General features: G+C 37.6%; 1 protein-coding gene across 1 annotated transcript; it reads left to right on the forward strand.

Annotated features, from left to right (window-relative positions):
* The first annotated feature begins 9,704 nt into the window (after positions 1-9,704).
* On the forward strand, positions 9,705-10,130 carry LOC127078422 (uncharacterized). Its single transcript, XM_051018882.1, has one exon. It carries the CDS (start codon positions 9,705-9,707, stop codon positions 10,128-10,130), a length of 426 nt encoding a protein of 141 aa, XP_050874839.1.
* Positions 10,131-14,155: the final 4,025 nt, after the last annotated feature.

The raw sequence follows: 14,155 nt of genomic DNA on the forward strand, positions 1-14,155 counted from the left end.
ATCTCAATAACAAGATGATGAAAGAGCTTTGTAAAGATTTCAAGATTGAACATCACAATTCTTCTCCTTACAGACCGAAGATGAATGGTGCTGTAGAAGCGGCGAACAAGAATATCAAGAAGATTGTGCAGAAGATGGTCGTTACGTACAAGGATTGGCATGAGATGCTGCCTTTCGCTTTGCATGGGTACCGTACCTCAGTACGTACGTCGACCGGGGCAACCCCTTACTCCCTTGTGTATGGTATGGAAGCTGTCCTACCTGTTGAAGTGGAGATTCCTTCTCTGAGAGTTTTATTGGATGTCAAGCTGGACGAAGCCGAGTGGATTCGAACAAGGTTTAACGAGTTGAGCCTTATCGAGGAGAGACGGCTAGCAGCTGTATGTCATGGACAGTTGTATCAGCGAAGGATGAAGCGAGCCTTTGATCAGAAAGTGCGTCCTCGAAGCTATCAGATCGGTGATCTAGTTTTGAAGAGGATCCTCCCTCCCGGTGCAGATAACAGGGGCAAGTGGACTCCTAATTATGAAGGTCCGTATGTTGTGAAGAAGGTCTTCTCCGGTGGAGCCTTGATGCTTACAACTATGGATGGTGAAGATTTTCCGTCTCCTGTTAACTCAGATGTAGTCAAAAAATACTTCGCATAAATTGACCCGCTGGACAAAAAGAAAAAAAGAGTCCAGGCAAAAAAAAGGGCATCCCGGCGAACCAAAAAACAGAAAGAAAAGGTTCGGGCAAAAATTAGGGATAAAATGAAAAGAATTTGTACACCCGGTAAGTCGAAAACCCGCAAGGGGGACTTAGGCAAAAATGGGTATCCCGGTGGATTGAAAACCCGAAAGGGCGATCCAGCCAAAAGAGGGATTAAAGCGAAGACTACAGTCTGAGTTGTCTGTACTTCATCAAGCTTTGTCGTCTGCCATCTCGAAAGATGTGATCCGTCCAGTCATTCTTCTCAGAAAGCAAGGAGTTGGGAGGAAAACTGATGATCTGTGAGTTATAACAGAATTGGGAAATAGTGGATGCCGTGTTCACGTTGCCATTAGGATAGATTTTTCCTTTTGTGCGCAATTACCTCTTTCTAGGAATTGCCTCCCAATGTATTTGCCTTTTCAGGCACATTTTCAATCAATAAAAGTCGTTATTCAGATAAATAGCTCTTTGGTTTTTTACTTTTACTGTTTTGTTTGCAAAAATGTCCGAATTTTTGATAAGCATTGCATATAAGAACATGAAGGCTAAACAATAGCTTGCAGGATGATGAAACATTTGAAAATCATTTTGAATGTTGAGGACACTTGAGCGTATCTTGTCCATGTATCCCCTGGGGGCATTTTGTTGTGCTGTTTTTCAGGATTGGCATCTGTGAGGACGTTTCCTCAGCAGATATTTTCCCCAAGCAAGTTTGGAAGCTATCAGAGCTATGTTCCCCTGCGGAGACGTCTGTGGATAGTGCCTTCTATTCCCCAACAGATCTAAGGATTGCCTATCCCCCAGCAGGCCTGTATTTGCCGATTTCCTCCCCGAGTGAGGCAGGTTCATTGAAATTTATCTCCAGCATTTATCCTATCTGTGGACTGAAGGATATCCCCAGCGGAGTTTACCTTTCCCCAGCAGCAGTGCTATTCTCCAACATGAGTGAGAAGTCGTTGCTCTCCCTGCAGAGTCTCCCCGCAGAGTTGGAGTACCCGATCAGTTTTGGCTCCCCAGCCGGAGTTTTTTCATCATTTTTGCATTTTTGCATTTTAGTGATCATTGCATCCTCAAACTGCGTAGCATTCCCATTCAATATGGAGCATTACGCCATAGAAAAATTCAAACATATGCATTCATGTGTTAACCTCACCAGACCGTATCCCCGGCAGAGGCGGATCATTACATTCAACATCAGCACAGCAAGTCTGCTACAGTTGCTCTTGACAGCATTCAGGATCGATATCCCCACAGAGGCTTATTACCTCACCCGTTGGTGACAGAAAGTTTGTTTCTCCCCAGTGAGACCCCCAGCAAGTGGTCAACCTTGCCTGGACATATCTAAGATGTCGTTCTTGTGATACCGGTAAGTGTCATGCCAGCACCCGCGTGTGTTTCTTTGTTTGGTGTCGGTAAACACCATTGTTTCGGTGTCTGTAAACATCGGGTATTCTCTCCAGTCATCAGTAAATGTCTGGTCATCATTGTTTCGGTGTCTGTAAACATCGGGTTTTCATCCCAGTCATCGGTAAATGTCTGGTCATTTTTTTGATGTCGGTAAACATCATCTTTCGATGTCAGTAAACATCGAGTCTTTTCTGCAGTCATCGGTAAATGTCTGATAATCCCCAGTTAGAAATCCCCAGTAGAGTCATCGGTAAATGTCCTATCTGGTTTCCAGTTGCAAATATTTGTTTTTTTCCTTAGTAAAGTGTTCCCCGGTCATCGGTAAATGTCTGGTCATTCTTTTGATGTCGGTAAACATCATCTTTCGATGTCGGTAAACGTCGAGTCTCATCCCAGTCATCGGTGAATGTCTGGTCATGCTTTGTTTCCTTGTTGATAAAATCAAGATCTCCAGAAGTCGTCGGTAAACGTCTTGTCTGATTACACCACAAAGATTTTGTTCCTCCCCAAGTGGAGACGCCATCGGTAAATGGCCCCGTTTTCTTCGATATCGGTAAATATCAGATCTCCAGTTGCAGTAGCCATCGGTAAATGGTCGAGTTGAAGTTGATATCGGTAAATGTCAAGTTTCTGTGAAGCCACCATCGGTAAATGGTTTTGCTTCCTTTTACATCAGAGTTGTTTCCCAGCAGCCATCGGTAAATGGTCTTGCTGAAGTTGATATCGGTAAATATCAAGTTACCAGTTTCTAACCATCGGTAAATGGTTTCGCTTTTCTGAAGTTGTCAATTGTAGGCGTCATCAGTAAATGACGTGGTTCTTCTTGTATCATACCCGGCAGAGTGCAAATTTCTACGGTTCTTGGTATTCAATCCCTGTTTACCCTGAAAGTCTGACAGCCGTTGCTATCATCCATTCGGGTTCCCAGCTGATTGAATAGGGGCAGCTGTAACACCTCAAATTTGCACCTATCATTGTACATACATTCTCATATTAGGTCATAGCATAACATGGTCCACTGCATAGCATTGCATTGTCCCATTTGCCTCAAGTGCAAGCCAATCAAGAAATTAGGTCAAACTGGTCAGGAGATCAGTCAGTCAAGCAAGCAAGCACAATTCTCAAGGAGCCAAGGCCCTAGGGTTGGTCCAACATGTTCACATGACTTGGGGATCCATTTGAAATGTTTAGGTCAAGGATTGGATGTTCAGAAGTCATCAGTCAATGCACAATCAGTCAGAAACCCTAAAAGTCAACTGTTGGTCAACTGTCCATTTAATCAGTGATTTGATGATGGAAATTGGTTTGAGAGAGCTTATTCATGTCCAAATAGTCTTCATATATCATGTCAAACACCATCATGGAAGAATTTGAAGCCAGATCAGAAATTTCCAAAAATGGAAACTGGACCTGTAACTGAAACTTACCAAAAATGGAAAGTCTTGATCCTCAAACTTACATCATGATACAAGCTCCAAATGAATTTTTGCCCAACATGAAAGTTTAAGATCTTGTTCTCCCATTTCCAAAAAGTCCAAGAACTCTCAATTCCCATGTGTGGTTGGCAAGTTATGATCGAATCGTTTTCAGAAATTCTTGAACTTCAAAAGGCCATATCTCTCAAACCATTTGGCCAATTTGGGTGGGGTTTTTTCCTACAAGTCACATTTGATCCCCTCTTTCCAAATATGTCATCCTCATGCACCAAAACATCACCATGCAAAATGGCATTTTTGAACTTGCCTTAATTAATTTCAAGTGAGTTGAATTTTGACTTTTCAAAATAATCATTTTCTAACCATTTGGCCAATTGAAATAGTTCAGAAATGTGGTTTTGGTCATGCTACAAAGTCAAATTTATGCAGTACACATAGCCCATGCCAACTTGCTTGAAACTTGAAAAAAAAAGTACAATTTTTACCAACTATATCCCACATTTCCATGGACCATGATTTGTACTCTAAAACAACAGAGATTAAAAACATCATTTTCTGTCAATTACAAAACCCTAGTAGCAGCCACAAACCAACAGAAAAAAACTCATTCTCTAAAAACTTCACTTTTGCATTTTTCCAAAATCAGTCAAAAAACTCCCAAGAATTCGAGCAAGCCTTTGTTCATTCATCATCCAAACATCATTGTGGACACATTTCAACTGCCATTTCACAGCTGGAAGGAGTTTATGCTCGACTGTCCTTCCAACACCACTTCCATGGCAGATCGGATTTGAGTTATTTCCAAGCATCCATGAATCAAGCTTTCTTCACCATTCAACTTGTGGAAGTATGATCTCCATCTGTTTCAAGCATTAAGGGCCAGAAAACACTTGAATCTTCATCTGCTCTTCAGAACTGGTAAGGATTCGACCTCCTCATTTTGTTAAATCAATACATGTTTTAAAAAGATCTCTCCATGCTGAGCTTCATGATGTGTTTATTTTTTGAAATGGTTGACTATTGATCAAGTTATGCTGAAATGAAGTTGGATGTTGTTTGTGATTCCTGCTCGATTCATGTTTATTGTTGTGTTTTAATGGAAATTAGTGTTGGATTCATGTTTGCCATGCCTTGATGATCATTTGTGTGTGTCCAATTTCGATTTCTGGAAATTTTTGTTGGAATCGAATTTGGGAAGATGAAGGGGATGTTACTGTACATAGAACCCTAGGTTTGTTCATCCATTTCCCAGAATTTCTTCTTCACGTGCATGGCATGGCTCGGTTCCCTCCGTTAACCAATCAGCTCATTTCCTTTGCATCCCCTAAACGCAGCGTTTCATTAACTTTTCCAAGTAATTTCAAAAATGCCATTCAGCGTGGCATGTGTCCCATTGGAATATGTTGTTTTTTTATTTTAATTTCACTTTTGGTCACCAACTTACAAAATTCATAACTCGTCCATTTTAAATCCAATTTTCATGGGATTTTTTGAATCATGTTCATCACAATCTCTAGTTTTTTATCATATTTTTTCCAGATTTTTTTGATGAGTGGATTTTAATTGGTATTAGGGTTTGTATCATGTGACCAAAAATTGTACCTTTTGCCAAAACCTTTGTGAAATGGTGATACTTTATCCAATGGCTCCCAAATTTTTTGTGCTTAAATTAGACACACTCATGGTGATTTTGGTGTAGAGTTTGTGAATTTATCATTGCTGGTTTGTGAGTTATGATTTTTTGAATTAGGGTGTGACAATTTGTGTCACACCATTGATGTCCAACTTCATGATTTTCATTACCATGCTTCTTGACCTCCAATTGATCTGATTTTTTGCATGAACCTACTCTTGGATGTCTAGTTTACATGTGAATTTTCTTGTAATTATTTGTGGCATTTCCTAATTGTTTGAGATTTTCTCCCCTGCTTAGTCAAATGTTGACTTTATGTGACACATGTTCCCATTTCATTTGTGAAATTCTCATACTTTATTGGATGGACATAAAATTTTACATGAGATAACTAGACATCCTCATCTTTGCCATGGTTTTAGTCCCATTCATTTATCATACACCATCTCTGATTTATGATTTTTCTAAGTTGATGCATGTTTGGTTGACTTCTTTGAGCATGTTCAAAATTGCTTTGACTATCTGATTTTCATTGACTGCCTTCCACTTGTCCAAATGAGATGAAATTTGACATGCTTACCATGCTGTGGGTTGTGATTGATCATGATTTATTTGGTGATTTTTGGAAATGTTTAAGATTGCTTTTGAGTTAAGTCTTTCTGTTGACTTCTATGAGCTTCTGTTTGCAACTCTTTGACCTAAATTGTTCATGAAATGATGATGATGATTGATATGAATGTGAACCCAATTGGTTTTGTTTCTTGAATGTTTTAACATGATTTTGGATACTTGCCCTTTGCTGTTTTGACTTTCTCATTCATTTTTGACCCTAGGCTTGTCCTAATGGTCCTGTTACTCACTTTTGAGCTTGTGTTTTCAGGTTGACCAACAAATGACCAATGAGACCAATTCTTTTTGATTGAGCTTGCTTAAATAGCATTGACTAACTTGTTTGTTTTGTAGGTGGCTTGGCTCACATTCCTTAAGCCTTGTGCCTTGCACATCCATTTGCCTCCACTTAACTGTTGATGTCTGTTTCTTTTTGCTTTGTTTTGAAGTTGCATACTAACATCTGCTTGACTATTTCAGGTGCTTTTAGTTGCTCAGTTCCTTGTGAACTTTTGCTTTGCTTTGCTTGATTAAGCAATTTGCATTGAGGTATACCTTTCTATCTTCATGTAGTCTGGAAGACTTGGCCTGTTACTTGGCCAGGCAACTGTCTGAAGTCCTCCTTAAGAGGCAATGTTTGTGGATGTTTAATTTTGTCCTTGCATAGAGTCAAAGACCTCCTAAGTGAAGAGGCAATTGGCAGAACCCAAGGGATATGCAATCTATCCCCTGCTATTCAGTGTGTCTTCTGTTTTGCTCACACCACTGTGTTGATGCATTACAGATAAAAACCCAAGATCTTGTGCAATTGCACAGTTGAGTCAGTTTCAAATGTGTAGAAGGGTTCCCACTTTCTGAACCCACACATTCTTGTCTTAAGCTCTCCCAGGCCAGGGATAAGAGCTGTGAAGTCTTATCTTCACTCACCTTTCATCTGCTTCACCTTAGCCCCTCAATGGCAAGGTTAAGAGCACCTACTACCCAGTTCCAGAGGTTTGTTTGTTGAGGTTGATATGACCCCTCGACTAAAACCTAACCCTTGTTTGAGCCACTTGCTTGTGTATAGTGTGTGCTACCTGAGCTTGTATGTTTGTTTGACTTGCTTCCTGTGCAAGTTAGGGTTAGTTTAGACTTGCTTCCTGTGCAAGTTAGGTTTTGCTTGGCTTGCTCCCTGTGCAAGTTAAGTGTGTGTGTGGCTTGCTTCCTGTGCAAGTCATGATTAGGATAGGCTGGCTCCCTGTGCCAGTTAGCTAGAAACCTTAACTTAGGGATGATTTTGCATGATAACATCTAGGCTCGAGTCGTAGTCTCCCTAGTTGTGTCTCCCTCTGTTATCTGGTTAGGCTAGTCCTTTTTTCCCTCCGTAGGGGAACTACGTCGCCCTGATCCTCATACCAGATGAGGTACGTAGGCAGGAGATGAGCAGATCTCTCCGGGCGCCTGTGTCTTTGTTTTGTCTTGTTGTGTGCTTGGAAACTGATGTAAGTCCATCGAGTGGCATTCGGGTTCCAGTGTGTGTTTGTTGGTTCGGATGCTGATGTAAGTCCAGTGATTGGCATTCAGGCTCCACGTTTGCCTTCTTGTGTGTGTTTGGTTCGGATGCTGATGTAAGTCCAGTGATTGGCATTCAGGCTCCACGTTTGCCTTTGCCTGTGTTTTCTTGTGTGCGTGTCAGCCGAGCTACGAATGCTCTGATTCTTCTCTCGTCCGAGGAGATACGTATGCATAGGATGCGACATCCTAGCGAGCATGTGTCGTTTCCCCAGTCCGAACTACTTTGACTCTGATGTCTATGCCTGATAGACTAAGTAGGCCCAGGATGCGGTATCCTGCCGAGTCAGTTTCAGTCAGTTTTCTTTTGTCTCTTTTCAGCCAGTGTGTGTGAGTTTGAGCAGTGTTTAGCAACCATTTATCCTTCCTTTTGTGCGTGGATCCCGTAGAGTACTACGGATGCGTAGCGGTGTTAATACCTTCCCTTCGCATAACCGACTCCCGAACCCATTCTCTTTGGTCGCGAGACCATGTTCTTTTCCAGGTTTACTTCGAGCGTTTCCTTTCCCTCTTTTGGGATAAATAACGCACGGTGGCGGCTCTGTTGTTCTTGTTTTCCCGCCGGTTTTTCGCGTGATGCGACAGGTATTTATTGATGAAATTTTGATATATTCTAAATCAGAAGAAGAACACGATGAGCATTTGCAAGCTGTATTACAAGTGTTGAAGGAAAATGAGCTTTATGCTAAGTTGTCGAAGTGTGAATTCTGGTTGAAAGAGGTTAGCTTTCTTGGTCTTGTTATTTTTTGTAGTGGTATTGATACGGATCCATCCAAGGTAGATGAATTTCTATAATGGGAGGCTCCAAAGTCGGTGACAGAGATTAGAAGCTTTTGGGGCTTGGCTGGTTATTATCGAAGGTTTATTGAAGGCTTTTCCAAGTTGGCACTTTCGTTAACTCAGTTGACCTGCAAAAGTAAATTGTTTGTGTGGGACGTTCATTGTGGGAACAGTTTCATAGAGCTGAAGAAAAGGTTGACTACAACTCCAGTTTTGATTTTACCTGAATCGAATGCACCGTTTGTGGTGTATTGTGATGTGTTGTTGATGGGTTTAGGTGGTGTGATAATGCAAGATGGCAAGGTTGTGGATTATGCTTCACAATAGTTGAGGATTCATTAGAGAAACTATCGTACTCATGATTTGGAGTTTGTTGCAGTGGTGTTCGTATTGAAAATTTGGAGGCATTATCTCTATGGTTCCAGATTTGAAGTGTTTAGCGATCATAAGAGTTTGAAATACTTGTTTGATCAGAAGGAATTAAATATGAGACAACGCAGATGGTTGGAATTTTTAAAGGGTTATAACTTTGGCTTGAATTATCATCCTGGTAAGGCGAATGTCGTGGTTGATGCTTTAAGTCGAAAGTCTTTATATATGTCTGCTATGATGGTTAGAGAGTTGGAAATGATTGAACAATTCAGAGACATGAGTTTGGTCTGTGAATTAACAGTGTAGAGTGTGATTTTGGGTATGCTGAAGATCGATAATGATTTTCTTAATAATATTAAGGAGAGTCAGTAGTTGGATGTGAAGTTGGTCGACTTGATGGTTGGAAGTAATTAGACTAATGTAGTGATTTCAAATTGGATGAACACGGTGTGCGGAGGTTCAGAGACATAATTTGTATTCTTGATAAAGTTGAGTTAAAGAACATAATTTTAGACGAAAGTCATCGAAGTAGATTGAGTATTCATCCATGAGCTACTAAAATGTATCAGGATCTAAAGAAGATCTTTTGGTGGTCTGGAATGAAGCGAGATGTGGCTCAGTTTTTTTATGCTTGTTTGACTTGTCAGAAGTCGAAGGTTGAACATCAGAACCCTACAGGATTGATGCAACCATTGGATATTCCAGAATGGAAATGGGAGAACATTTCTATGGATTTTGTGACGGGATTACCGAATACTCCGAGAGGGCATGATTCCATTTGGGTAATTGTTGATAGACTAGCGAAGTAGACTCATTTTATTCCGATTAATATCAAGTTTTCTATGCAGAAGTTGGCAGAGATATATATTTGTTTGATTGTGAAGTTGCATGGAGTTCAGTTGAGTATTATGTTGAATAGATATTTGAGGTTCACTTCCTGATTTTGGGAGAGTTTGCAGGAAGCTTTGGGTTCGAAGCTGAGGTTGAGTTTAGCTTATCATCTGCAGACTGATGGTCAAACATAGAGGAACATTCAATCATTAGAGGACTTGTTGAGAGCTTGTGTTCTCGATCAATGAGGTGCTTGGGATGGTCATTTGTCGTTGATTGAGTTCACGTATAATAACAGATTCCATTCTAGTATTGGAATGACACCTTTTGAAGCCTTGTATGGCTGAAGGTGCAGGACACCTTTGTGTTGGCATAAATCTGGTGAGAGTGTAATGCTTGGACCTGAGATTGTCCAACAGAATACTGAGAAGGTGAAGCTAATTCGGGAGAAGATGAAAGCTTCACAGAGTAAGCAGAAAATCTACCATGATAAAAGGAGAAAGGGTCTTGAGTTTCAAGAGGGAGACCGTGTATTCTTAAGAGTCACTCCGGTGACTGGTGTAGGACGTGCTTTGAAGTCGAGGAAGCTTACTCAGTTTATTGGTCTGTATCAAATATCCAGGCAAGTTGGACATGTTGCTTATAGAGTGGTGTTGCCACCAAATTTGTCAAATCTACAGGATATGTTCCATGTTTCACAACTTCTGAAGCATGTTTTGGATCCGTCACATGCGATTCTGATGGATGATGTTCAGGTGAGGGATAACCTTACAGTTGAGGCTCTACTTATAAGGATTAATGATCGAGAACTGAAATAGTTAAGAGGTAAAGAGATTGCTCTCGTGAAGGTAGTGTGGGGAGGCGCTGTCGGAGAAAATATGACTTGGGAGTTAGAAAGCAGGATATGAGAATCGTATCCAGAGTTGTTCGCATCATGTAATTTTTTAGGACGAAAATGTTCTAAGTGGGGGAGATTTTAACGCCCCAATTTTATTTAAATTATTTTCAGTTATTTAATTATGTAATACTTGTGATTGTGTTGATTGTTGTTTTGATGTGTTGTGTACCCTTGGTGTGTGGTAGTTGCCTTAGAAATTAAAGTGTTGGGGAGTGTGTGAGCAAAAGTGTAGAAATGATGGTGTGGTGAGTAAAACTAATTAATCATATTAGTTATTATATATTTAATTAATTAATATTATATTAATATTAATTTAATTATTTAATTTGAGTGAATTATTGTTATTATTATTATTATTATGATTATTATTATTATTACTATTATTATTATTATTATTAAGAAAATAGTGATAATATAGTAAGCTAATAAAATAATAGGATTTATAATAAAAATATAAAAGCGGTATTGGGATAGAAACTCAGTACATAACATTTGGAGAGAAAAAATGAGAAGTATAGAAAGAGAGAAGAAAAGGCTAGGGCTCAATGGGAGATTCACCATTGTTGAAGGTTAAAGAAACTATTGCTAGGAACTCTAAGGTAATGGTGGAGTTCTGATTATCTAAGGGTTAACATGATGATGGTGGGTAGATTATGCCATGTAGGTTTTGTGTTTTCATCTCTATGTTGAATTGTGGGAATGATGAAAATGTTGTTGTTAAACCCAAGAAATTTGATTGAGTTGTGTGAATGATGAAAATGTTGATGTTAAACCCATAAAATTTGATTGAATTGTGGGAATGATGAAAATGTTGTTGTTAAACCCATGGAATTTGATTGAATTGGATGAATCATGAAAATGTTATTGTTAAACCCATGAAATTTGATCAAATTGTAGGAATGATAAAAATGTTGTTGTTAAATCTAAACCCATGAAATTTGATCGAATTGTAGGAATGATAAAAATGTTGTTGTTAAACCCATGAAGTTTGATTGAATTATGTGAATGATGAAAATGTTGATGTTAAACCCATGAAATTTGATTGAATTATGGGAATGATGAAAATGTTGATGTTAAACCCATGAAATTTGATTGAATTATGTGAATGATGAAAATGTTGTTGTTAAACTCATGAAATTTGATTGAATTGTGTGAATCATGAAAATGTTGTTGTTAAACCCATGAAATTTGATTGAATTGTAGGAATGATAAAAATGTTGTTATTAAATCTATGAAATTTGATTGAATTAAATCTATGAAATTTGATTGAATTATGTGAATGATGAAAATATTGTTGTTAAACCTATGAAATTTGATTGAATTGTGGGAATGATGAAAATGTTGATGTTAAACCCATGAAATTTGATTGAATTATGTGAATGATGAAAATGTTGTTGTGAAACCCATGAAATTTGATTGAATTTTGGGAATGATGAAAATGTTGATGTCAAACTCATGAAATTTGATTGAATTATGTGAATGATGATAATGTTGATGTTAAACCCACTAAATTTGATTGAATTGTGTGAATGATGAAAATACTGTTGTTAAACCAATGAAATTTGATTGAATTATGGGAATGATGAAAATGTTGATGTTAAACCCATGAAATTTGATTGAATTGTGTGAATGATGAAAATGTTATTGTTAACCTCATGAAGTTTGATTGGATTGTGTGATGTAAAAGTTGTGTGAATTGATGTGGTTTCGATTCAGAATTGGAATGATGAATTGTTGTGATTGTTGTTGTTGGGAGGTTTGGGGTACATATGAATTAATGATAATGAAAGATTTTTTATGCTAATATGTGATATAATGTGAACTTGTTGTTTTAATCATTAAATAATTATAGTATTTTGAATTCTAAGATCGGAGGTTTTTACGGAGTCGAAATTGGAGGTTTGGAAGGCCTCCAACGACGAAAAATAGGTTTTAGGACTGTTTTCGAAGCTCGTAATCGGTTACCACAGTTACGTAAAAAAATTGGGAAATTGAAAATGACATAATTTGAGCTCCGTAACTCCGTTTAACACTCGGTTCGAAGCGTCGGAAAGGTGAGAGAATGTATTATCATTTAAAATTGGTTTCAGTAATTGAAAATGAATATTTTTCTGTGTGATGGTATTGGAATGCATTGTACTATTTGTGTGGTTGTGTGACATAACCTTAAATGCATTGTTGTTGCTTATTATGTTATATGTTGATATTGTTGAGTTGTATAACATGTGTTTGATGCATGATGACCAGTATTGGCGGTGTATATTGACTATGGTGGTGGGTCCTTGTGCATGATGTTGTTGTTGTATGTATTGTATGTTACATGCATTCATGTTGTTGGATAAATGGTCAGTTGTTGGTGAGTCTTAAATCCCATTGTATGGATTGAGTCAGTAGCCAGGGACGGAGCCAGAGATTTTAAGAAGTGGGGGCAATATATTTCTTATAGCATATATTATGTATCATATATTTTTTAAATTATAGATATTTTATTTATTTATTATGAGATTTATTTTTAAAAAACATTAATAATTTTTTTAAAATTTTTGTGTATGTAATTTTCTCAATTTTATACAATAAAATATATATGTCTATCTCTCTTTATACAAGTAATTACACATGATATGAGTAATTATCCGAAATGCTTAGTCATAACGTTTTAGTGTTAAAATAAAAATGTATAAAATTAAAATTATTTTTGATGCTTTAGTAAAAAAATATTTTAAAATTAAACACAATCAAATCGACAATATTTTAGACAAATTTTTAAATTGACGCTTTTGTATTAATAGTTATATAAATGTGAAATAACATTTTTGTTAAAAGAAATATAGTGGGGGCATCAACCCCCATACATGTGAACATGGCTATGTCCATGTCGGTAGCTGATTCCAGAGGTGATGGAATCAGTGAGACGTTATCAGAGGTGATAGTAAGGAATTGATGACTTTGATCCTAGGAAGTGAGGATCGAAGTGGTGAACCTGAGTGTTCATGTATTGGTATCACATGCATTTTGTCGAGTTGTTGAGTCACATTGCATTGTACATTAATTGTATTTGTTATTATGTTTGATGGTTGATTATGTTGTTATTATGTTAGATGGTTGATTATATGGTTGTTATGTTGGATGGTTGTTGTGTTTCTATAATGTGTGAATAGTCATTGTGTGGATTATGTGGAATTGTGTTGTGGAATGAGTGATGTGCATGTAATAATCTGATGCTTACTTATTATCATATTTTATTTTATATAATTATGATATATCACCCCCTTCTATTTAAATGTTGCCTCCACGTGGGTAACATGCAGATAATCCATAGTAGGAGTTCAGATGTGAGTGGAAGATGAAGTCTTCCGTTTTATTTTTGTGTTTGCATCTGCTCTGATGTGTAACACTGGGGGATTGGAATGATATGTCTTTCTTTATGTTTTAATATTTCTTATATGACATGTTATGTTGATGTTGGTTATGTTGAGTTAACAATTTATTATTGTTGTTTCGCTGCAATTTGATAAAAATTAACATTCAAACATGTGGTTATTACTACTACTTTTATAAATGCAAAGTGTTATATGTCTTTATAACTGAGCAGGTTGATTGTATGTTGTAGTATAGCATCCTAAATTGCATGATGTTTTATTTTGATCTGATAAATGTTTTAAATTTACTCGGGGGAACTTTAGGGTGTTACAACCGCAACCAACATACAAAATCTCTTCAAGCAGGGCATGCTTTCAAAGTATGGAATCCCATAATCCATTTTTAATGATAATGGGTTGCAGTTCATGAATAAAAATATGAGAAAGCTCCTTAGAAATTTAAATATCAGACATCACTTCACATCGGTAGAAAATCCTCAAATAAATAGATAAGCAGAGAACTCTAACTGGGTTATGTTAAAAGGGTTGAAGATAAGACTTGAAGGATCTAAGGTAAATTAAATAG

This window comes from Lathyrus oleraceus, chromosome 5 (genome assembly GCF_024323335.1).
Source record: "Lathyrus oleraceus cultivar Zhongwan6 chromosome 5, CAAS_Psat_ZW6_1.0, whole genome shotgun sequence".
In the NCBI taxonomy this organism is placed as follows: Eukaryota; Viridiplantae; Streptophyta; class Magnoliopsida; order Fabales; family Fabaceae; genus Lathyrus; species Lathyrus oleraceus.

Bases quoted from the DNA above. Each gene is read 5' to 3' on its own strand.
- LOC127078422 (XM_051018882.1), top strand. From the start codon at position 9,705: ATGCTTGGACCTGAGATTGTCCAACAGAATACTGAGAAGGTGAAGCTA.